Here is a 23,232-nt window from a genome sequence, read left to right on the forward strand (position 1 = left end):
CCAGTACCGTTCCTACTGCACACAAATGTTATTCGCTCACGAAACCTCGGATCTCCAGCAGCAGAGACCTTTCTTCTAGCAACCCTAAGTTCAATACATTTACTATCCTCCTCCGCTTTCAGCCAAGCATCAAATTCCTGCCTATTCTCCCATCTCATATTGTAGTCCATGTATTCGAGGTCCCATTCGAGCGATCCCCGCTGAGGAAGTGGTGTGGTAGGAAGCGGAGCTGGAGTGGATAATACAGGAAAGGAGAAGAATGCACCATAAGATGCCATCTCCAAACCTTCAGTGCTTGTAGCTGGCATTTCCAGTGCTCCGGAGTTGTTAGAGGATGTCATAGTAGTGTAGCGCAGTCGAAACAAACGCAAGACACACCAAAATTGTATTATTTTGTTTGTTTTAGCCACCATACACTTGTATGCGGCCTAAAGAATGTTTAATTTTCGTTTTAGGAAGGTATGATCTACAATCATTATTCTATCACATTACATTATCATCTATCTAATTACATGAGCACTCTATCATTACATCACTCAGGGCCATCCCTATTTGGGCCGTGGAACTCAGGGTCCGGGTGCGGAAAGTCAAAGGTCACCGCCACATTGGGATCTCAGTCTATCAGAGCTAAAGCCACGTGGCGAGCTAAATAGTGTGGCGAAGCACTTTATGAACATTTCAAAGCAGCGAGATTCGTAAGAATCGTATTTAAAGTACGCTAATACAGTTCTTTTGTTCTTATTTCCCTTTCGTCTTCAATATGGCAAGCCTATTTAACCGTCACAGTAGCTCTCACGACAAGACTCGGATTAGGCGTTCGAGCGATACCAATATTAATCGTGGTCATAAGAAAGATCGGCAGGACTCGCATGATTCTCAGGCGGACAAGCGCCAGAGCCAGAGCCAGTCGAGGAACTCTGAAACTAAGCCAGACACGTCGTATTCGAAGTTTATGAAACAATATAATACGAGAAGGACAAGATACACAGAAGGAATGAACTGGTCTCATACGTTGTGAGTAAAACTTATGCACGTACACGAGATTTCTCAGCTTGAAAGCATTATCTATTAATATTAATTAGACAGCAGTGCAGAAGAAGCAAATACCTATAAGGAGGTCCCTGTACTTCTACACGAAGCCGACAAGCGCGGATGTTTTGCATGCATCAGATTGGGAAATGTCGGAGAAGTTCGAGACATTGAAGAATCTAAGGTTTCCGGGCCGATACGTGTTTGTGAGTTACTCGTTGCATACATCCCCATTGTATAGCCACACGCCTTACGACAATTCGGTATGTGACCTCACTAATGTTCTAATGGAATTTTTTATAGGCACGATGCACAGACTGGTTCGAATCGAGCATGGAGTATATCGTTTCGTACGAGCACGTCTGTGGAGAAGACTATCTTAGTCGCTTTGCGAAAGAAATAGACACTAGTCAAGATAGTAGCGCTTCAAAGAGCAGTGACCGATCCAGGCACCGTATTCGAGAAGCTGCAAAGCATTTAAAATCCGCCAGGGGCCTGAGTCCAGATGATGATCAGGAAGTACCTCCCGGGCCTTTCACGGAATTGCAATTAAGGACGCTCATTCAGTAAGTCTTCACTCCTGTACATACTCAGTGACAAAGTAGAATAATGCAAACAACTATGCCATTCTTACAGGTTGATTTTGCTGTCAATAAAGTTCCTGCATGAGAGAGGTATCGTACATAATGCGCTGTGGTACGTCTACCGGTGTACTTCTCTCGCCAAAACATCCTTTACTAACGGAGTGAAATGGCACCATGGATGATCCAAAGACTTTCAAACTTCCGATGTACGACAGAGCTCATCAAGATCCCTGAATGGGATTAGTGAGTATTCATATTCTTGCCTACTTCATTCCCGCCCTTGCAATCTACGATTGAATGCTGTAAGGGATTTTCTAACGCACTCTTACTTAGTGCTATGAAAATCAGGACGAACGATGACACGAGCCTGCACTACGTCTCACAAAGCCACATGTTCCATAATAAGAGACCGCTCTGCTCATTCACACCGGAAGAGCTACGGGTCGTTCTCCGGGAATTAGAGAATCGAAGTGATAATAAAATGGGCTTTGGAAGACCCGTGGATATATGGGCCATAGGGTTTGTACCTCTTCACTATTGTTATGTTCTTCGCACCTGCCGTAGCATTTCGCAGTTGCTCAAAAACATTAACATTGAAGAGCACTGATGCATCTTCAATCACCTTTAGTGTCAGTTTCGACTATATTGTCACTGGCAAGCTACCCTTTCAAGATAATGTGAACGACAAACTCAGTCGCCTAAGTGACGTCCTTGCTCGTTGCGAATCCGACAGCATCGAATCGCACAGAGACGGCTGGGACCGAGTAAGCGGGTATGGTACGTAATCCTTGCCCAACTTTCTTGTCCCGGTAAGATCCAATGACTAATTTTGCCGAAACTTGTTTATGCCTGCAGCTAAGAGCTTGTGCTCCCAAATGCTACAACCAGATCCGTCTGCGAGGTTAACAGCTGAACAAGCACTCGACCATGAGGTACGGATACAAATTAACCCTTCTTCCTGGCTCGAAGTATTGGTAGACTACTATGCTAACAAAGGCTATTCTGACAGTGGTTCACTGTTGCAGAGCACAAATTGAATCGCCAGCTTGGAGGCGAGCTGTATGATCTTTCTAAGCACCACCGATTGAGATGAGAAGGGTGATTATTTATACTGGGTACAAAGGACACTCTTATGGCCGTTGTAGACTATTTATGCTAGTTTTTCTCCAAGCATACTTCGCATGGAATTCTACTCATAGTATTGTGACAAACTATCTTTCATACTGATTTTTTATATACTTTCACATTGATGGTGTCTTCTGTTCATACATGCTTAGTTTATACATATTTAGTTGTGAGCATTCTGCATGTGAAACTTATTCCTATCTCTAAGTTTAACTGTGCCTTTGTTATTACTCGCTGTGATATATATATGTGTGTGTATCCGAGTTGCTCATTGGCTTACTGAGCTGCATATAGTCTAACAACCCTCAAAAGATTTTATCGCTTAGTCGTGTTTTGCTATTGTAGCATCAGTCGTGAGAAGTCCACAACGCGTACGCCACATCGTTTTAGAACAATAGTCGCAATGACTCTGACCAGCCCTCAACTTCTCGCATCCGTGCTTTGCTCATATCCAGTATGCTTATGTTACGCGTCTAGAATTTCCAGAGAACCGCAAGCTTAGAATATATGGCAGCAATGAGCTGGCAGGTATTTATAATTTGTCCTCATCTTCCGTTGTTGCCTTTCCAGAGTGCACTAACGCCCCCATCCCTAGTCCGTGCTACCATGTTCTATCTGAGCAAAGTACTGTTATGGACAAGAGTGATGTGAATATGCAAAGTGAGGAATGCATGTTAAAGGTATGATGGCTGTTCATGTTTTGCGATCATAATATTGCCTCCATTCGCGACATGGAGAACATCTTGAAAGAAATTCGGGACAAGGGTCACAGTTTAACTCGCCATAGCCGTTCAAGCCACCATAGCATCAAAAGAGGCAAGCATGGCAGAGATAGATACCAAACTTTGGCGAGTGATGACGACGGAGAAGCTTCGAGCTTGCTGCATGAAGACATTCCGGAGACCGGGATTCAACCTGTTCCGAAAACCGAAAGTCAGCACATCTCGAGAACCGAAAGCCGATCCAGACGAAAATCAAAATTGGCGCAATATGAATATGATGTCGGTAATACCGTGAAGAAGAATCCAATGGTCTGCTCGGTGGTGAGCTTGAGTCTTGTACATGTATGAGATATGGAAGTTCCGAGTGATCGTATTCCCGTACATTTCAGAGGGCGAGATCGACCTTCGACAAGGGACATGATCCGAAAGAAGTAAATCTTTATTTCTACACGAGAATACCGAGTGCTCTGTACGACCATGCATCCGACTGGAACATGGACAAAAAGTTCAAAACATTGAAGAAGTTGAAGCACGAAAACCTTGTGAGTTCGCATTACACTTATGAATTTACTGTATTTGCAGCTTCCCTTCCTGACTCCCCGTTTACTTGAGTTATATTACCACTAAAGCAATAGCTGATCTGTGTTGTTTCAGATGAGGTGTTATGACTATTTCATGTCAAATGTGCAGTGTATCGTTGCGTACCAGTATATTCCCGGAGACCACCTCTTGAGTCACCTTCGAAACCCGCTCGGTGATCCGTTTAGCGAGATGACTCTGCAAACTACTATGAAGTTAGTTTCCTTTAATTTCTGTCAGTAAGATAAAATAACGTAAATAATCGAACTTCCTTTTCTAGACAAATTTTCGAAGGTGTACAGTTCTTACACGAGAAAGGTATTGTGCATAATGGGTTATGGTATGTCTAGACCTTCATTCTATAATGCCTATGAGTAACTATGCTGGAGAAGTTTCTGATATATTCGAACAGGCTTTCGAACTTCATTGTTTACAGCCGGAACAATAGACGGGACACTGAGAGGCATATCAAGATCAAGATTGCTGAATGGGACTAGTAAGCTTATGCTCCGTCCTCGTTTTTAACTTTTGTTTCCTGTAATTCTATCCTGGAAGGATAACTTATTCTTATTGAAATAGTGCCATGCAAATCAAGCACAGTGATGACACAAGCCTACATTATCTTTCGTCCTATCACATGTGTAGGAATGGGAGACCATTCTGTTCATTCCCTGCAGAAGTGTTTAAGTCCGCTCTCCCGAAAGCGGAAAGAACAGGGGGTGAAGGCTGCAAAGGTAAGAGTGAAGACAAGGAAGTGCCAAAAGGATTTGGTAGACCAGTGGATATGTGGGCCTTAGGGTTAGTACCGTTGTTTCAACACTGCATCATTGTCCGGAGGGACGCGATAATTAATAAGCGTGCTGTTATTCATGCCGTGTATAAAACTGACCCGCATTCAACCATTAATAGGATATGCTTTTATTATATAGTTATTGGAAGCCCACCATATCAAGATGGGCTCTATCCAGGTAGAAGGCGCATAGACAAATACTTAGATTGGTTTAGGAATCTGGCAATAGAATGGGATAACGAGGGCTGGGACCGTGTAAGCGTCGATGGTGCGTTTTCTCTTTTGTACAATAATTATTTGCGAGATAACATATAACTCTGATATATATGAAACCATGTACCTTGCATCAGCTAAAAACATTTGTCGTAAGATGTTGTACCAGAGTCCGTGCGCGAGGCTGACAATCCAAGAGGCACTTAATCAATCTGTACGTCTGACTAAACTAGATTCTTGATTCAGAGTATCCTAATTAAACCACCCTGTCAGTGGACACTTGAAAAGGAATTAAAACCGGCTGATGGAGGGGAGATACCTGACCTTGCCGAGAAATTTAGAAATGATGGCATGAGTTGAAATCCTAGAGTCTAGACAGCAGAGAAAAGGGTCCTGTGTACATAGCTGGACATTCATGTTGAATTTACTGCTATAATGTTTGCCATGAGAAGCACAGTCACAAAGATATATTACCTTGTCATCATAATTTCGATTTATTAAAACGGTCAATTACAGAAAACAAGAACACGTAATAACACAACGGCGCAGTAACTAAGTAAAGGTCTTCTGCTTCACCGTAAAAGGCAGATGATCAGTGCTACCTTCTTCGGAACTTAGATCGCAGAGTCAAGTAAATTCTGTCTGTCACGATGCTAATTGTTCGATTATTTTCCTCCAGGAGCCCCTGACATGCTTTTCCTGTGCCACTTGTATTGTTCAAACTTCATAGGTGAAAACCCCCATCTACATGTACATCACCAAATCGAACACGAAAATGTATTGGAATTTACTGCTAAGACATATATTTTTTACATATTGTGGATCCTTATATTTGCTTATAAAGTCTACATGTAAATATACCTGCACGTTTTGGTGATGTATACACATGGGGCATTTCACAATTCCTTACCTTAAAAAATAACTTACATAATGATAAACATTATTTGAAATTTATTTTCCCATTTTTGACTAGCAAAAATTATAAACAAAATTTGTAATTTTCTTAAGACAAAAACTATTAATTATTTTTAATATTTATCTATTTGTAATATCTTTAAATAAATGGAAATAATAATCTAAAACATAATTTCAAAATAAAATTAGAAATTTTCTTTTAAATTTCTTCATTACTAGTACAGAGGAATAAAATTCAAAAGGAAATTTCTAATTTTGTTTTGAAATTATGTTTTAGATTATTATCTCTATTTATTTTAAGATTTTACAAATGAAGAAATGTTAACAATAATTCCTAGTTTTTGTATAAAGAAAGTTTTAAATTTTGTTTATAATTTTTGCTAGTCAAAAATGGGAAAATAAATTTCAAATAATGTTTATCATTATGTAAGTTATTTTTTAAGGTAAGGAATTGTGAAATGCCCCATGTGTATACTGTGAGATGTAGTAGATCAGGTGACATAGTTACTTAAGATAGCAATGCCGATCACCCTAACAAGTAAGCTTTTGCTGTATGTCCATACACACGTGCACAGTTCTTGGACGAGAGAGCACAGCTCATGGTGTTCCTTACACCTTTCAAAGTTGTGCACTTGATCCCAAAGGTTCTTTGCCTAAAGTACTCAGTGCAAAACCAGTATATTGGTAAGGGTCCAGGACAAGTGAGTAGTCTATCGCTTTTTTTGCCGTTAGGCCCGTTACAACTATGTATTCTCGTATGCATTCCTTGTAGACCGCCAGCGTGTTAAAGTCATCTGTGCTTCCAGACAACTGCAATCCTGAGGCACAGTGCAAATGGATTAGCAGATGATTATCCCATTTCTTTGCTGCTCATTGCTAGGGCCTGCCATATTGCTATCACAGCAAAGTACAGGTCGAGGCGAGACGATGTGGGGTTACGTGCTTTATTGCAGAACCATTGATTTGCAAAGTCGTGGATTCATGCTTAAAATACGATGGCTGGTTATGCTTTGTAGGTATAGTATTGCTGTCACTCACAACATGTCGAATATTTTGTTAGATGTTTTGAAAGGATGGAGAGACAAGAGGCGCAGTTCAAGTCGCAATAGTCATTCAAATAGCCATGGCTCTCATGATTACCATGCCAGAGGTCGTTATCAGAAGCTCGAAGATGGTGTCGACTATGACTCAGATGCCTCTCATAAAAGTTCACACCACGGACGTACTCCAAAAACAGAGAGCTCGCCGAGGCCGAAAACGAAACTAGACCAATACAAATGCGATCATGAATATATCAAGAATAATGTCAAGGGAAAGCAAAAATGCGTCTGCTATATGGTGAGTCCGAGTTTGATATTCATAAGTGACATTGAACAGAGGGCGGTTATATTTTTGTTTATCCAAGGAAAGAGTGCCGTGGACTAAGAAGAAAGGACAGAAACCACAAGATGTGCTCCTTTATTTCTACAAAATTGCACCAAGGGATCCTTTCGGCCATGCATCTGACTGGGAAATGAGTAAGAAGTTTAAGACGTTAAAGAAGTTGAAGCATGAAAGCCTTGTGAGTGTTCGCCACACCCGTTACTTTGCATCGAGTGTAGATCTGGTGTGCTGACTTCCTTTTGCCTTTTTCCACCTTATTTCTACGGTAATGGTAAACCTGCTGAATTTAGATGAGGTGCTACGAATGGTTTCAGTGGAATAGTATATTGGTTGTTTCGTACGAATATGTAGCTGGTGAAAGTTTGCTTGATCGTCTTAGAACTTCGTCAAGTCAACCTTTCAATGAAATGGCCCTGCAAGCTGTCATGACGTCAGTCTTATTCTATCATCATCTCTTTAAACCGGGATGGCGTGAGTAATTAGACATATGCTGCTAGCCAAATTCTTTCTGCAGTAGATTTCATGCACCGAAGAAGCATTGTGCACAACGGATTGTGGTGCGTTCCTAGCCTACTTTGCTTGATTATCGTTGCTCATGTATCTGCTCAGGCTTAAGAACTTTGTGATTTACAACGACACGAAGGTCAAGATTGTTGAGTGGGACTAGTACGTTCACAGTGTTATTGCCTTTTTATCATTTCCCGCATTCCTCTTGATATAAAACATATTAATGTCACCTTTAAACAGTGCCATGCAAATTAAACAGGGTAATGATACGAGCTTACACTATCTATCGTTCAAGGATATGTGTATAAACGAGAGACCGTTCTGTTCATTTCCTCGAGAGGCACTGGAGGTCACATTACCGGAGGCGAAACAGGTAGAGCATCAAGATAGTAAGAAAAAGGCGAGGGAGGAAGACCTGCGAAAAGGTTTTGGTAGGCCGGTAGATATGTGGGCTTTAGGGTATGTATTGTCTTTTTTACAGCGCACTGTTCGCCGTTATCGGAAAAGCTGTATAAACCAGGATATCAGTTCGATCCACAATTGACTCACATTTTAAACTACAGAGTCTGTTTTTACACAGTAATCACGGGCAGACCACCTTACGTAGAGGACTTTTTGAAGTTGACTGATTTCGATGACTTTGACTACCGCAGACGTAAATACTTAGAATGGTATAACAACCCGCCGACTAAATTCGCAAACGAGGACTGGGAACGTGTAAGCATCTTAGGTGTGTCCTCCCTTTTTTGCATGATGCTTCCTTCTGAGCAAGACTGTTTTAAATTCAACATATGCGATTCTGCGAAACGATCTGTCTTGTTTCAGCTAAAGATATATGCTATGAAATGCTGCGCCGAGGTCCACGCGAAAGATTGACAATCCAAGAAGCACTTAAACACCCGGTGCGACTTACAGGAAAAAATAACTCGTTGAATCTGATTTTACTAACGAGTCTACTCTAATAGTGGACAGTTGCGAAGGAGTTAAAGCCAGTTGGTGGAGGGGAGATGCCAAACCTTGCAGAGAAATTTAGACCTAATAGTAATTAGACTTAATAATATAGAGTCTGTTTTTGTTGTTTAGTTCAGTAAGCCGTTAGCTTATCGCATTGATACAAACATGTACAGACTCCACAGATGTAGCATAGGCTACTCCTGCATGGATAATAATAACATGGGTTTAAAAGATTCTATTTCCAAGTTATACTAGACAAATAACCAATTCATTAGATTTCTTCTCACCTCCACGCCTTATCACATATCCACCTCACACACCTTCTGATTCCTGTCTCATGTAAAGCTCATTGGAGACGGCACTTAGTACAAAAAAAATCTAGACCATATACAAAAAACCTACAACACTATTTCGACTTCACAACACATATTTATTGTATTTTAACATGTAAGTATTAACAAGGAACGAAAGCTCTGGATGCTCGACACTCGGGAGATGGAGGGATTGAAAGCAAGCCAAGTCAAACGAGACCAGAGAGCAAAATCAAAAGAGCACAACAAGACAAAACGAGTGGAGAGAAGACGAAAGCGAAGAGGGCAAGGTGGATAGTAGAAAACCAAAAAGAACAAACAAGAACAAGGGATTTGTTAGTTTATGTTAAATATTTAGAGATAGATAGACGGTTGAGTTACACTAAGGGAATGAAAGCTGGTAAGGGTTGGCGGTGCTGAAGGTGCGGGAAAGAGTTACGCAAACTTCCTCGGCGGATACCCTATAGCCTCCGGACTACGACTCTGACTTCTCTGCTCGTGCTGTCCATATTTCTCCACCGGACTCCCCGTAGACGTCCCATCTTCATACTCCACCGACATGCTCCGATGCAAAGGCGGGACAATAGGGTTCCCAATGTTATTCCTCGCATTCGCATGATCCATCTGAAGCCCACCTCCATACGCTGGTGCAGTATACACATCGACATTTACCTTGGAGCTAACGTCGCTCACTCCACTATTCGTATACATCTGCATCTGGTTACCTCCATGCACACTTAAGTGGTTCGCTTTGTTCATTTGTTCGTCCTCCCATACACGCCAATGTCCCCTCGCTGCATTGCGCATCCAAAGTGGCGCAAAACCACCAGGAGGGACTTTCCATTGTTCTCCGAGGTCGTAGAGTGGTGGGACGATTCTGTCGCCGGTGAGTTTGCGAATGAGGTAGGGGAAGAAGTTGAGGAGGACGTAAGAGCCTATGCCGGCTATAACGCCGTATGCGATGCTAATTACACACATGGTGAGATGAGGGTTGTATTGGATGGTGAGAAGGGAAGTGAATCGTACTTATATGTCAAGGGAATCATGATAAGCGTAAGGAACGCTGGGACGGAGTCTCCGACGTAGTCCCAGTTGATTTCACGGACACTAGAAAACAAGCGAAGTTAGTCAGACCGCGTCCTAGCCTCTAGAAGTGGGCTTGACACGTACTTGCGAATCATCAAACTCCCAACAATAACCAACGCCCCACCCGTCGCCCATCCCGGAATACTCGCAAAGATCGGAGCAAAGAACACAGAGATGAAGAACATAACTCCGGTCACCATCGCCGTAATTCCTGTCTTCCCTCCTTCCGAAATACCCGTCGCGCTTTCAACGAAAGCAGTAACAGGTGAAGTACCCATCAAGGCACCCATGGAGATGGAAAATGCGTCAACGCAATATGCAATGGTACTGTTCTCAAAATCCATTGTTACTGGATCACGCAGGCCAGCGAACTTGGCCATGGAGTAGAGTGTACCCGTCGTGTCGAGGATGTCGACGTAGAGGAACGTGATGAGTGCATACCATACACGGCCTGTGCTATAACTGTGCCACTATAGGAAACCATAGCGTCAGACCTTGACTTCGATTAGAGAGGGTTGGATGGATGATCAACTCACATCAATCGCAGCACCAGTGGTCTTAAGTGGGCGGAATGTAACGACCTGCTTGAAGAACGAAAACAGGTCGTCTCCGGTCTCGTTGTGTGGGAAATACGTCACTGCCGTATTGCGCGGCCAGGAGATGATAGCGACGAGGAAAATGCCGATAAGGATCGACCCGCGTACGCGATAGAGCATCAAGAATACTGTCAAGATACTACACAAAAGACAACAGGATCAATCAATGGGGATCTAGGAACGGACAGGAAACGCTCCGTACCCGCCGACGAAGACACCAAGCCAGGTAGTTGGGCTTTGCAAGACATGTCTTGCACAGAAGTTAGCCATGCCATCTACCATGTCTGTGTTGCAAAAACATGAGCAAACAAGATGTAATCAAACATATTCATCACCAAACGTACCCTCGGGCTTGCAACCACCCAGTCCGACAAGGTTAGTCACGTCACCACCAATCACGAACAAACCACTTGATGCTGCAAGCATACAAGTGATCAGGATTCCCAATCACTTTCGCTTGTAAAAATAACATTGTGAACACTTACAGAGTCCGATGAATCTGCATTAAACACTTAAATCAGCACAAAACTTCCCGAGAAAAAGGAAGGGCAGGACACACGCGATGAAAAGTCCAATTCCAGCACCGACAGCCATGACCAACGAATGAGGCATCGCACGCGCAAGCCACTGCCTCACACCAAGAATCGAGAGGATGAAGAATATCCATCTGTATACCCATCCGTCCGGTCGGCACCAGACAAAATCGAACAGTCGAAGATAGGAAGACAAGAAGCGTACGGGGGCAAAGTCAAAGTGAAATGGACCCAAAGTAACGTCAAATCGTCGAAAGAGGAAAGGTATGCGTCAACAAGCGCCGAGAACGAGGGTAAAAATGAATATGAGCGACGATCCCGGCGGGCGTCGTAACGCGTAGCGTGTTCCGCGATCGTCGCCGCCATTAACAATCCGTCCGAAAATAGAACACCGACGCCGAGAAGCAGCAATATCCAGAAATGAGGAATGGGGGTAGCGTTTCGAGGTGCGCATATAGATCGTTCGAAGCGATCGAACAGCAGGCACAGCACGCAGACGAGCCCCGAGAACGTCATCGACGACGATCATCCAAAGATCCAATGCCGTCCGCAAATTCCAATACCAATACCACAGTTCCCAAATTTGTGTTGGCCATTCGAAATTCCAAGCCATTCCGTCCGTCAGTCCGTCATATAGACGTGTGTCAACACGTCAGCCACACGAATATATCAATGATAATTGATATATAAATGGGCGGCACGGTTATTCACGAGGCGCGGATCCGCCCATGTATGCATAAATAGCCATATAATCCACCCCATATGCATATACACAAGCACATGCACGTCCATGGGCATTTCGAATTCCGGATGAACAAGGGGATATTTCGTCCAAGTGTTCGTCCAAGCACCGGTCGGTGTAGACAAGACAGCGAGGAGATCGCACGGCACACGGCGCACGAGGACAAGAGTACGGCAGGTCGACGAATGGAGAAAGCGGAGTAACAACGGCCAGGAGGAACGATTTGCACATCAAGGGAATACGAAGATTCAAAGAAAAACGAAAATAAATAAGCAGCGGCTTGTAAGTGGCTTTGCTCTCCAAAATCTTCAAGGAACGGAAGAGAACGTACCCTTCAAGGAAGACAGCAGCAAGTGCCTCTTTGTACGTCGTACTTCCCGATCCATGGAAGCCCACAATCGAGAATGTGAACTGTATAGTGTACATGTCCGCGCAGATAAAAATAAGGACAGACTCGTCAGTACAAACGCAGCGATGGTGGCTCAACACAACACTTCCATCACATCAAATAGAACAGAAAAGAACCCGCGAAACAACAACAAATTAAATTAAACGAGAGAAAATATTCACGCACATAGGCATTCAATCCCAGACCAGGTGCAAGTCCAACAGGGATATTCGCAAACAACCCCATCAAGAAACTCGCAAGTGCCGCAGCAGCAGCGGTCGCCGTAATCAAATCGCGTTGGACTTCATTCACACAAGCACCGTAGGTTGCATCTGTCTGGCACATATCCGTCGAAGTCGCGGGACAGACGCACGTCCCGCCTGATTGGGAGAGGATAGATGCGTTGACCGAGATGATGTATGCCATTGCTGCCTGTTAAGCCGTATCATAGGACTGATAAGTACCGCGTTAATGGTATCATAAAAGATGGCTTAGCTTACCCATGTTGTGATGCCTGCTCGGATTTCTGTCTGCTCGCCGAAATTGGGAAAGTAAACGCATGAGGGTCCGTCGATAAAGCACATTGACAGATACACGTACAAAGAAACGCGAGCCAACTCGCTGTCTAGGGTGTCCGGAGCCCTCAAGGCGGAACCAGCGACCAAACGCGGATGCTGCGACCTTCATTTCCCGCAAGGTATCTCTATCAGTACGCGCATACACTCAGGTGAAATTTTGATAGAACGTACCCTAGCGTTGAACCTATCAACGAATGAGACCATTCTGCTCTCCTATAGTCCGTCCAATAGAAATATGTCTTCGAGGTGGAGAGAGGTGTCGCCCTGTACAGTAGGTACGTCTTCTTGTACACTTTATGCAGCAGTCGGGATATAAGGAAGGAGTGTGAGGGAGGAAAGCAGAGGTAGACTCTCCAGAAAGTGAGACAGAAGACGAAGGGGAGGGGAAGAGGAAAAGTCTAACCACCGGTCGAACGAGTATAGATAGAAATACAGTTTATCAAGAGAGGACTGAGCGCTAGCGCTGGCAGATTTCCCGCGAAGTCCGTATATCACTCGCACGCACGGCACGCGCGAGTCAAATTGAGCTGGGCTGAGAAGAGTCGAGAAGATCGAGAAGATCAAGGGAAGAAGTGTCCAGGGGAAACAAACACACGCGGGATGTCCTCTCGCGAAACACTGGGCAGGAAGAAGTATCCACGCGGATGGCGAGCGCACACTCACGAACGGACGTCCTTTCTATAACCTATGACACCTCTTCCGGCTCTTCTTGCTATCCGTCAGTTCCACAGACCAAGATCAGAAAATTGACGTCAAAAAAGGCAAGGCGCGATGGCGGGAGCTTTGCAATTGGTCAACCCAGTCAAATGCCGAAAAATCTCTCCAATTTTGTCCGAAAGCCAAAAAAAGTCCTCTCCTCGGCAATGCGGTCCAAGCTAAGCGCGATCACGGAAAATCCTCTTCCTATGACAAACCTGTCTTTCGATTGACAGGAGGAAAGATATGTTTGTTTGATCAATGATCCAAGATCAGTTGATCAAAACTTACAAGGACGACAATCCACTTTGAGATTGGGGAGAGGCACAGATACGATAGAGGGGAGATAGTTACGTTCTGTTTATATCCTTTTGGTTTGGGCTCCGGGCCACCGAGTCGGAGTCGTGGAGGCTAGTGGTAGTTGCCTTTATTATCGAGGATCGGAGACGAATAACGGAAAATGGTGAGCGTCTTTGAAAGTGAGTAGCAAGATGTACGCGTACGACTCAGAAGGACGACGAGCTAAATATCTCTTCGTACCGTATCTATGCTAGTTCGCACGAGTTGGGTTTGTACTGCCCGGGTGCAGTGGAGAATAGTGCTCTAGAGTCTATTTCCCAGTTCGACTCTTCTTCAAGCCCTCCCGTCGCCGAGACGAGCCAAAAGCATATGAGCGTGAACAAATCCATATGGACGTCGTGAACGTATATCGCCCTGTATCTATCAGACCTAACATATCTCCTTGAGGCCCAAACTTTGAAGCCAAAATATGCATATGTTCAGTAGACATAGCAGCAAATACTGCACGGGTATCTAAGCCACCTGAGCACTCAAGCTCAAGCCGAGCAACGGCCAACTTAATTCAATTCAACGCAGCTGTACATACGGAGGAAACGAGAGGATCGGAGAAACTTACGACACTGATCCGGTCCGCCGCAAGACAGTTTTACTGAATCTTATGACCTATCTCTGTCTCTATCTGTATCTCTTGATATCTATATCTAATTTTGCAGGAGGGGCGTCTTGAAAGGCCGTCAACACTAGATTGTCCAGACCCTTTGAAATGCGTTCATGCGACCCACAGCTGGTTCTGTTTCGTTGCCGATTGGAGATAGGAAAGACGGAAAGAATTTGAGAACATGACAGGCGACAAGAATTGAAAGAAAGCCGCGAAGCCGCAGCAGACGGTACACGCGGATTCGCGGTTGTACGTAACGACATCCCCAATAAAGGGAGTCGCTTATCTCGATCCTACTTAAAAGAGAGAGTTTGATGGACACGCAGGTAAATATGTACAAATAAGGATACAAAATTTGCGTCTTGATGATGATATCATGATAATCCCCCATCCAAATCAACTTCACGTTTTCTCCATACAGTATAAATTTATTGAAGTGTGTGAAGTGTGAGAAGAGCGAGGCGACGTCTATGCGGTTTTGTACCTGGTCTATTCCCCGACTAACCTACACGGAGCAAAAGGACAGCGCTCTTGCTTGTTGTTCATCACTTGCTTAGCGCTACTTATCTCCGTACTGCTAATCAGTCTTTGATTTTGTGCCTGAGATATCTTTACCTCTCCTCGTCCATGCTAAGAAGGAAACGTATTCATATACAAACGTCCGCTATAGAACAGAGAGGAATGTAGAAGGACGAGAGAAGGCGAAAAAAATTCTTCTCTGTGTCTACATTTCATCCTACCGCAATTCATCCCAGCGCCGAGTACTATCCGGTTATACGGATTGTCCACCTACGACAGTCGGATATAGACCTTACAGGCCACTTGGCGTCAGCTTAGGTCTTCATCTTAGCTTACCCTTTTCGAGCAAGGCATCGGATCCGGCTGCCAATAGTTTAGCATACTATTCAATTGAATAACTCGGATTCAGAAGCCAAATATGTATACTTGTAATTTACAAACATATTCGATGCATTCCATTGTGTTACCCGCAACTCGCCGGCCAGTATACTGCGTACCTTTTACGCGAATAAAATTGAGTGGTGTTCTGGACTCTTCGTCTGCGGATTCATACACCCAGTTTGATGCCGCGTGCAGAGCTATGTAAAAGTCATACATTCAACCACATGGGTAGTGCATTGGTTGCAATATAATCACGTTGCTGCAATTTTTGCTGATCCCGTTGACCCTTAATATGCCTTGTGAACTCAAGAACAAACAGGAACGAATGGAAGTTGGGGGGGGGGATGTTAATCGGGACACGATTTACACCCGATAGCCACAGTCATACACGTCTATTATCGTTAATATTGCCTAGGAGTATGACTCAAAATTAGATTCCGGACACCGTCCTTGCGTGGTTGGTCGATAGAGTGAGAAGATGCTTTTCAGATTAGCAGACTAAAGACGGTCCGTGCGGAAAGCTGCCCAGCTCTCAGTAGCACATTCGTATACACCAAACCCAAGTCCAAGACTGGCCTGCGGATGTTCTTAAAACATAACTGATAACAGATGATTGGTATGTTCGCGAAGGATCGAAGATGGATGCGTGAGAAGCTGCATGTATCGAAAACTTTATACACATGTGGATGAATGGTCTTCCTTAAGATAACTGGTTGCTAGTTCTAGTTTCGTTCTGATTCACCAGGAGTAGAGTTTAACTAGATTGCAGATGCTGAAGTGTCGCATAGGTGCCACGTCTGGATTCAGCCCGTCTGTTTCGAGTTTCACTTGCTTGCCAACCGACACACGAGAAGCAGCACAAGGGAAAGGCTTGCCTGTTCGCGTGGTGACACTTCATATCATACAGAATCACGTTCAAGTCACCGTATGTGAATGCGTCTGAGCGAATTGAATTTGCAATGAGCCCATTCTCCCAAGTAATCCTAAGCCGTACAGTTCTGCCGTCCGAGACAAAGCCGAAGTTATTTCTTTCCGTCGTTGATCTCTGCTAATCGAAGTAACAGATCAGACAACGCCTCCATTCCACCAGACGCAGAAGGAAGGCCGTCGTAAGGACGACCGGGACCTTCCGACGCGAAAGGCTTCGCCCCTCGTTCCTTGATCTTGCGAAGCGCCTTTACCTGCATCACGAAAGCATCAGAGAATTCGAAACATCCTTTCCCGAATGAAAGACGAATACTAACCAATGCATCTCGAGTCTTACAAAACTTGCCATACAAAGCTTCCACACGCATGGCTGCACGTTCTTCGTCAAATACTCCTTCTTTGACGTTTCCACCAGCAAAGCGATATGCATTGCCGACGAGGACCGCGAACTCCAGTATGACCTCAAGAAGAGCGCGCATGATATCGCCAACTGCGCGCTGTGCACTACGGAGCAAGCATGCAGCGAGAACAGCGTCAAGCGTTCGAGAATGCCTTTGCATGAGTGCATAAACATCCACAAAGGGCCCAGTTTGATTCTCAGGATTCGATGTAGCTACAGTTTCGGCATAACGCACACGTGCAATGAACGCATCGACGTTGCCACGGATTGCTGTGTCTGCCACGTAAGCGGAAAAGGCCGACAGGAAGGCCTGTGCAGCGAAACGGAAGGGTTGGATGAGGGATTGGGCGTTGGGGTAATTGACGAAGACATGCTCAAATGAATAACGTCGAGTCAAGCGGAATGCGAGACGCATAGCAGTCTCAACTGGTATATATGGAATAAGTACTGCGCTGAAAGAACGGTGCCTCCGATAAACTAACCTCGAACAAGACGAAGCAAGAAAGCAAAGATGCGTTGATATTTCGACAAAATGTCTGTTGTTATTAAACAGCGCAGGGGGATAGGTGGTCTGTATTGCATATAAAGAAAATCTAGTGCCCTAAATATGAGTCAGCAAGTGTCAGTTCCTTCCTCGTAAAGAAACATTAAGGACGCACTCGATCGCTAGATAGCGGTACAAGTTAGTAAAATATTCATGTTAGTAACTCGACGACCTACTTGTTGGATCCAGCCATTTTTCTCGACCTGTCCCGTCTGGCAGATCTCTAATCGCAAATCCAAGTCGATTTTCTGCGTCATCCCAGAACTCGTCATCACCCAAGTCATCTTTATGGTTGTTACCTTCGAAGACGAGCTCCGCTTCTCGCACATGATCTAGAGAGTCCATGATCACGCGACGTAGAAACAATGCAAGCTCAGAACCATCAGGAGGCCATTGGCCTCGTCTTGTCAGTCCAAGAGCGATTCCAACTGGCCACGGCTGATCGTAAACGCTTTGTTGTTGTTCTCCACCTCGTGACTCTGTAGTCCGACAACTTCTGCTTCGTGTCCGTCTTCGAATAGCAATAGACATCGGGTTCTCCTGTACGTCTGCGTCCAAGTCCTCATCCGAATCAGCGTCCGAGAAAAGCGCTGCCGTGAGCCGCGCCTTGAACGCTGGTGCGGTAAGGAGGAGATAAGCGCGAAGAAGAACAAGATGCGCACGAAAGTGGAGTGACGTCCCTGGCGTAAGAAAACGTTGCAATGCTGCACGGCCCAGAGCATTTGCCTGAATAGAGATGGGAGCAAGGACGTGCTCCGCGAGTAAAGGGAGTGTTGGTGCTAGTGAAGGGAGCAGTGTGGGGTAGGTGAAGACGAAACTGGTGACATCTTTTCCAGGAGCAGATATATGGCAACCAGGCTCAAGATCAAAAGTTGCTAGCGCAGCTAACTCAGGTTTGTACTGCTGCACTGACGCCTCCAAGATACGCCGGTGTGTGACTTCCTGTGAACTGGACGGATCCGATCCTGAAGCGTCTGATTTCTGCTTAAGAGCGCGGTTTGACACCTCCTCGTCCGTCCAGACCCATTCCAAGCCGTTAAACACCGGTAGATCAAGCACCTGTACGTCCTCAAATTCCGGAGATGACAGTATACGGATCGACCTTCGTGCGCGGATGGCAGCATCACGGATGCCGTCCAATATGAAGCTCGGGAATTCGTTATTCGTATTAAATTCAGACTCCACCTCGGAATCCGGATACGAACCATCACTGCCTTGGTCATCCAGCATTATATCTCCATGCGATTTCGTCAGCCTTCTGCGCGCATCGGCAAGCAAGTCCGCAAGACCGACCAGACCCACTGAATGTGCAAGAGCTGTGAAATACGGACGAGAGGTAATGGTTAGAACGTAAGAAAGTATGCCCCGAACAACACGAGGCACTTGGCGTTCGATCTGAAGAGTGAGAAAATTGTAGATATGTGAGAGAAGTCGTTGAGGTATTTGAGGCAGGGATTGATAAGATTTAGGGCCAAGACTTAAGCCCTGCAAGTCGGTTAAAAACAAACATCAGGACCTGAACTAATCACTTACTCTAGAAGACAATGAAGCAAGAGCCAATACGATTTCTTCCACCTCTTGCAGAGCGACCCATATGTTACAGATCGACTCTTCTGTTACTGACAGTGCTTCCGTAACTTTGTGCCTTATCCAGACTAGTACCGAAGACAGAGAGTGCGCAAACGCAGAAACGGTCGAGTTGTTAGTGTTGTCACTATGACTTTGACGTAAAATTCTGTACGAAGTCAGAATATAAAAAGAACTAACTTGTTTTGCAACCCTGCTGTCAGTGTCTGCAGTCTACGAAATAACGTGCCGAACTCGACGCATCGCGAGACGTAACTTGAATATATTGAGTAAGCGAATCTTCAATAAACACCAAAGAACTAAGGTCACCTGTTGCTGACAATCTCGTCCATTCCGTCGAGAAATAAATGACGCTTTTCGGTTCCATAGTTAATCAACACGAATTGCTCCTCATCTGCATTCCATTTGTGGTACACCGATGCACAACCGACAAGCATCGACGAAAGAAGGTCATGGAGTTCAGTCGCGCTAACAGAAATTGCACCTGTATTTGAGGCGGAAGACAGAAGTCCTGAGGTCCTCCGTGCAACCATCACGATATCTGAAGGTTGCTCGGATATGAATGACGACGGTGATTTGGGGCCTAGGTATGTATTACGAAGTGTGTCCCATGAAACTAGATGGCTCTGAGGTACGTTATATATACTGACTTTTCGCCTTCAGTAAGATAACGTACTTTATAATCGTAGCGTATCTCCTTCGCTTGAAGCCAGATATTCATTAGATCTCCGTCGTCTTCTACCTCGTCTGCCAGGTCTACATGTATGTCATGTGTTTGGATAAAGGGGTCCACATTTGAGCGTGACTTATGACTCGAAACACGACTCAAAGATGCTATGATAGGATTCTGAGGTCTTTCCTCTAGCTTCGGGATCGAGAGTAACGGCCAAGCGTGTGATAACGATCTTAGCTCTGGAAGTCCATCCGGGTCGAGGTCAGGAAGAGGATCTGGAAGGTCCTCCATGAGATTGTAGCGACCAAATATTGCTTGGCAGGTGCATAAACTGCTATGACCCAATCCATTAAATATTATTTTCAGATTGATAAAATGAACACGCACAGATAATGGAAGTCAGGGAGAAGGACGTGGATGGGTTGCTCAGCGGCTCCCAGGCGTGACTGGCACGTGCCTGTTACAGTTCGCGGTGAATCTCAATTCTGGACTGTAGGATTGAATACAAAATGCATGTCTGCAGTTTCTGCTTTGGGGCCCAAATTTCCAACAGTCAATCCCAGGCAACTCTCTATAAAGCTTCAGGGTGTCCAGGCTGAGGTTGTGTTTAGTTTTCTCAGTATTACTGTATCACATCCATGCCATTCATTTAATAATAGCAGACTTGATCATATTTACAAGGATTTAAACTATAAATTTTAAAGCACAAGGTCAAGAATTCAATACAGTGTCTCAAGGAAAGACTACACATGAAAGTATTTCCTACAATGATTAAACAGACACGAAAAATTTCAAACTAATAATACTTGAACCTTACTATTATTACTATATTTTTATTAAGTATACTATACCAAACTTACCAAACTCAGTCAATACTCCTTCTTCTATGTTAACAACTGTAACAAACACACTCTGATTTGTCTTACTAGTCTTTAGTAGAGTATTAGTAGAGTATAATTTACAGATTATAACTTAGTATTAATTCTTTGTATAAGTCTTTATAATGATTATAGAATAGTATAATATATATACTAATTACTTTCTTAATAGTATTTTCTACTAGTTTGAGTTTTCTTACTTTTGATATTTATTCTCTTTATAGTTATTATTTCAAGTACTCATATTATTTTTTTCCTTATAACATGTTTTATTCTTAAATAATAAATAATAATATGTTTGAATAGTTGCTTTGTAAAACTTGCTTATATTACAGCTATGTAGAAAAAGTGTTTGTCTTTCCTGATTAAGAAAATGCATTAGTAAGTGATTTGCATTAACTTATTAGACAGTTTGAGACACAAGATGAAGGTTTGACACATCTCAAACTGCCTAATAAATTAATGTAAATCACTTACTAATGTATCTGCCTGATCAGGAAAGACAAACACTTCTCCAACATAGCTATAGTACAAGTCTTACAAACTTACTATACAAGATTCTTAACTATACTTATAAAGTAAAGTATAAAATAAGAATAATGTTTAAAAAGGTATTTAATATAATAAACTTTTAAAAATGTTAACTTACTATATATAAAACACTTATAGTACTTTACATTTGTAATTATACTAAACTACTTTCTAATATGTAAAGAATCTTTGTCTCTTAACTGTTTCTAAGTATATAAGAAAATAAACTTTACTAAATTTGAGTCTTATATATAATATTACTTTTAATACAATACAATTTTTTTCTAGACCCAATTCTTAATCAAATTTGTTTAAATCAACACTTAAATTCATATTAAAATATATTAAATTTATTACATTTTTGAAAATAAAAAGATAACTGTTTAATTATAATTTAATAATTACTAATTATTAAATAGTTCTGTTTAATATGTTAATTTAAAAGATTCTACTCAATATAATTGTATTCTAAAGAATGATTATAATAACAGAAATGTGTTTTAATATGTATTTTAAGCTTTAAAAAGAAAGACTTTAAAATACAATTTATACAAAAGTTAAAAGGTTTTTAATTTAAGAAATTTTGTTAAGTTTTACATATTATATAATATAAATTGTTTTAATCTCTCTTATAAATAGACATATAAGTACTATTACTAATATAAGGTACTGTAATTTAACAAATGTTAGTAAAGTTAAATTTAGTAAGTATATATTTAATATAAGTTTTGAATAACTTAAAGTAATTATTAAATAGAATAAGTACAGATGGAGGTAGGTACTAAGTAAGTCACATGTAGTATTATGTAAAGATTGTTCCAACCTTTATCAGTGTGCTTTATAGCCAACAACACATTGTGCCAATGTAATTTATCTATTATATACTATAGATTTCATTGTAAAATTTTTATGGAAAAAACTACAACTGTTTAGCAGTATTTGTTGCATGAAAGAGTGGTAGTGCTGATCCTTCCTACACACATGACTTACTTAGCACCTACCTCCATCTGTATAAATATTTTATTTTTAAGTAAATATAAAACTTTAAAGAATCAATTCTTATATATAGAGATACTAGAGTAGAGTATACTACTTAAAAAGAAGGAACCTTTTATACATAATAATATAGAGTAAAGTAATTGTTAGTGTTTTAAGGTTGTAATGTTTCTCTAAGAGTAAGTCACACAAGTAGGGGTTCAGTAGACTCTACTCATAGTGTGTAGGTGTTGATACAGATTGACTGTATAGTTTGTAATTCATTGTATACAATTATGAGCTTCATCATCCTTAGATTAAAGTATTATATATACTATTCTATATTGTATGTCTCAGATATATGTCTCAGTTGATGTCTCAGTGTAATAACACACTGTAATGAGACAGTTCTGCATTGTATGATGTATATATATACATAGTAAGACATTAGACACATTTATCCAAAATAAATGTTAACACTCCCCTTCAAACTTATACTAGTTGATCAGGCTAATATAATGTTTGATAAGCATTTGTCTGTTGTTTTTATTAATATCATTTACATTCACAATGTAAGTGTTTTGTTTGCTTTGTGTATTAAGTCCACTGTAAGTGTTACATTTGTCCAATGTATTATTATTATGTTCAATGTAATAAATCAATTGTTAATTCAATTATGATTGCTAAGAGAGCTGCAGAATCTCTTTAGCATTTGTTTGTTTATAGTTTTATTGTTATTAATGTTATAGTCATCACTATAATGTTTTATCATTTGTATGATAGTAGTTCTTCTTGTTTGTAATATAATATAATATGTTATAACTTTGTTTTGTTTGTTTTTCATGTCATATTGCTTGTTTTGTATTATAGTATGTTTATTTTATTATACTGTATTGTTCTACAGTTGTTCTGTTATTTGTTCTGTCTGTATTCATATTATTATATGTGTAGTTTGTTTTGTATTCTTACACTCAATGTGTAATTAGAATTGTAATTTGTTTGTATTGTTTCATTTGTATAGTTAATACTATATTTAATAACAATGTGTGTTATTAATTTGTTCTTGTTAATTCATATTTTTGCACATTTGAATTGTGTTACTAGTAGTTTTTCCACTTTTACTTTCAT

At 42.1% G+C, this 23,232-nt stretch overlaps 7 protein-coding genes across 7 annotated transcripts; 4 read left to right on the top strand and 3 right to left on the bottom strand.

Annotated features, from left to right (window-relative positions):
• Nucleotides 1-7: 7 nt before the first annotated feature.
• On the bottom strand, nucleotides 8-341 carry FOMMEDRAFT_159068 (uncharacterized protein; the record flags this gene model as incomplete). Its single annotated transcript, XM_007269100.1, has 1 exon — nucleotides 8-341. A coding segment is annotated over one exon (334 nt), but the record flags the coding sequence as incomplete, so codon positions are not given.
• An 837-nt stretch (nucleotides 342-1,178) lies between these two features.
• Nucleotides 1,179-2,706, top strand: FOMMEDRAFT_159069 (Pkinase-domain-containing protein; the record flags this gene model as incomplete). Its single annotated transcript, XM_007269101.1, has 7 exons — nucleotides 1,179-1,292; nucleotides 1,333-1,595; nucleotides 1,666-1,725; nucleotides 1,947-2,132; nucleotides 2,242-2,390; nucleotides 2,469-2,545; nucleotides 2,623-2,706. The coding sequence occupies 7 exons, from the start codon at nucleotides 1,179-1,181 to the stop codon at nucleotides 2,704-2,706; spliced, it is 933 nt and encodes a 310-aa protein (XP_007269163.1).
• A 461-nt stretch (nucleotides 2,707-3,167) lies between these two features.
• On the top strand, nucleotides 3,168-4,774 carry FOMMEDRAFT_169867 (uncharacterized protein; the record flags this gene model as incomplete). Its single annotated transcript, XM_007269102.1, has 7 exons — nucleotides 3,168-3,266; nucleotides 3,334-3,781; nucleotides 3,850-4,002; nucleotides 4,115-4,254; nucleotides 4,320-4,379; nucleotides 4,452-4,535; nucleotides 4,619-4,774. Coding segments are annotated over exons 2-7 (939 nt in total), but the record flags the coding sequence as incomplete, so codon positions are not given.
• Nucleotides 4,775-6,906: 2,132 nt separating this feature from the next.
• Nucleotides 6,907-8,896, top strand: FOMMEDRAFT_169868 (kinase-like protein; the record flags this gene model as incomplete). Its single annotated transcript, XM_007269103.1, has 10 exons — nucleotides 6,907-6,969; nucleotides 7,018-7,295; nucleotides 7,363-7,518; nucleotides 7,631-7,770; nucleotides 7,838-7,897; nucleotides 7,950-8,006; nucleotides 8,088-8,306; nucleotides 8,411-8,577; nucleotides 8,673-8,749; nucleotides 8,813-8,896. Exons 1-10 carry the CDS (start codon nucleotides 6,939-6,941, stop codon nucleotides 8,894-8,896), a joined length of 1,269 nt encoding a protein of 422 aa, XP_007269165.1. The 5' UTR covers nucleotides 6,907-6,938.
• A 297-nt stretch (nucleotides 8,897-9,193) lies between these two features.
• FOMMEDRAFT_22208 (uncharacterized protein) lies at nucleotides 9,194-13,368 on the bottom strand. Its single transcript, XM_007269104.1, has 13 exons — nucleotides 13,207-13,368; nucleotides 13,058-13,138; nucleotides 12,958-12,987; nucleotides 12,644-12,889; nucleotides 12,401-12,480; nucleotides 11,354-11,461; nucleotides 11,280-11,293; nucleotides 11,139-11,210; nucleotides 10,997-11,078; nucleotides 10,735-10,933; nucleotides 10,283-10,668; nucleotides 10,139-10,219; nucleotides 9,194-10,076 (listed from the first exon to the last, which is right to left on the bottom strand). Exons 1-13 carry the CDS (start codon nucleotides 13,237-13,239, stop codon nucleotides 9,548-9,550), a joined length of 1,941 nt encoding a protein of 646 aa, XP_007269166.1. The 5' UTR covers nucleotides 13,240-13,368; the 3' UTR covers nucleotides 9,194-9,547.
• On the top strand, nucleotides 13,369-14,044 carry FOMMEDRAFT_22209 (uncharacterized protein; the record flags this gene model as incomplete). The annotated part of the gene is made up of 2 exons (XM_007269105.1): nucleotides 13,369-13,949; nucleotides 14,023-14,044. Exons 1-2 carry the CDS (start codon nucleotides 13,680-13,682, stop codon nucleotides 14,041-14,043), a joined length of 291 nt encoding a protein of 96 aa, XP_007269167.1. The 5' UTR covers nucleotides 13,369-13,679.
• A 2,168-nt stretch (nucleotides 14,045-16,212) lies between these two features.
• FOMMEDRAFT_169871 (uncharacterized protein) lies at nucleotides 16,213-20,011 on the bottom strand (the record flags this gene model as incomplete). The annotated part of the gene is made up of 9 exons (XM_007269106.1): nucleotides 16,213-16,770; nucleotides 16,834-17,342; nucleotides 17,399-17,517; nucleotides 17,576-17,582; nucleotides 17,637-18,945; nucleotides 18,994-19,174; nucleotides 19,228-19,302; nucleotides 19,357-19,673; nucleotides 19,724-20,011. The coding sequence occupies 9 exons, from the start codon at nucleotides 20,009-20,011 to the stop codon at nucleotides 16,612-16,614; spliced, it is 2,964 nt and encodes a 987-aa protein (XP_007269168.1). The 3' UTR covers nucleotides 16,213-16,611.
• Between the last annotated feature and the right edge of the window lie 3,221 nt (nucleotides 20,012-23,232).

This window comes from Fomitiporia mediterranea, assembly GCF_000271605.1.
Source record: "Fomitiporia mediterranea MF3/22 unplaced genomic scaffold FOMMEscaffold_9, whole genome shotgun sequence".
Taxonomy (NCBI): Eukaryota; Fungi; Basidiomycota; class Agaricomycetes; order Hymenochaetales; family Hymenochaetaceae; genus Fomitiporia; species Fomitiporia mediterranea.

What these genes read in the sequence shown, in the direction of transcription:
- FOMMEDRAFT_22208 (XM_007269104.1), bottom strand. Translation starts at nt 13,239, where the DNA reads ATGGTCTCATTCGTTGATAGGTTCAACGCTAGG. An exon ending in GGGTGGTTGCAAGCCCGAGG is followed by an intron (nt 11,079 to 11,138) that starts GTACGTTTGGTG and finishes TTTGCAACACAG; the next exon opens with ACATGGTAGATGGCATGGCT. An exon ending in ATGATTCCCTTGACATATAA is followed by an intron (nt 10,077 to 10,138) that starts GTACGATTCACT and finishes GTGTGTAATTAG; the next exon opens with CATCGCATACGGCGTTATAG.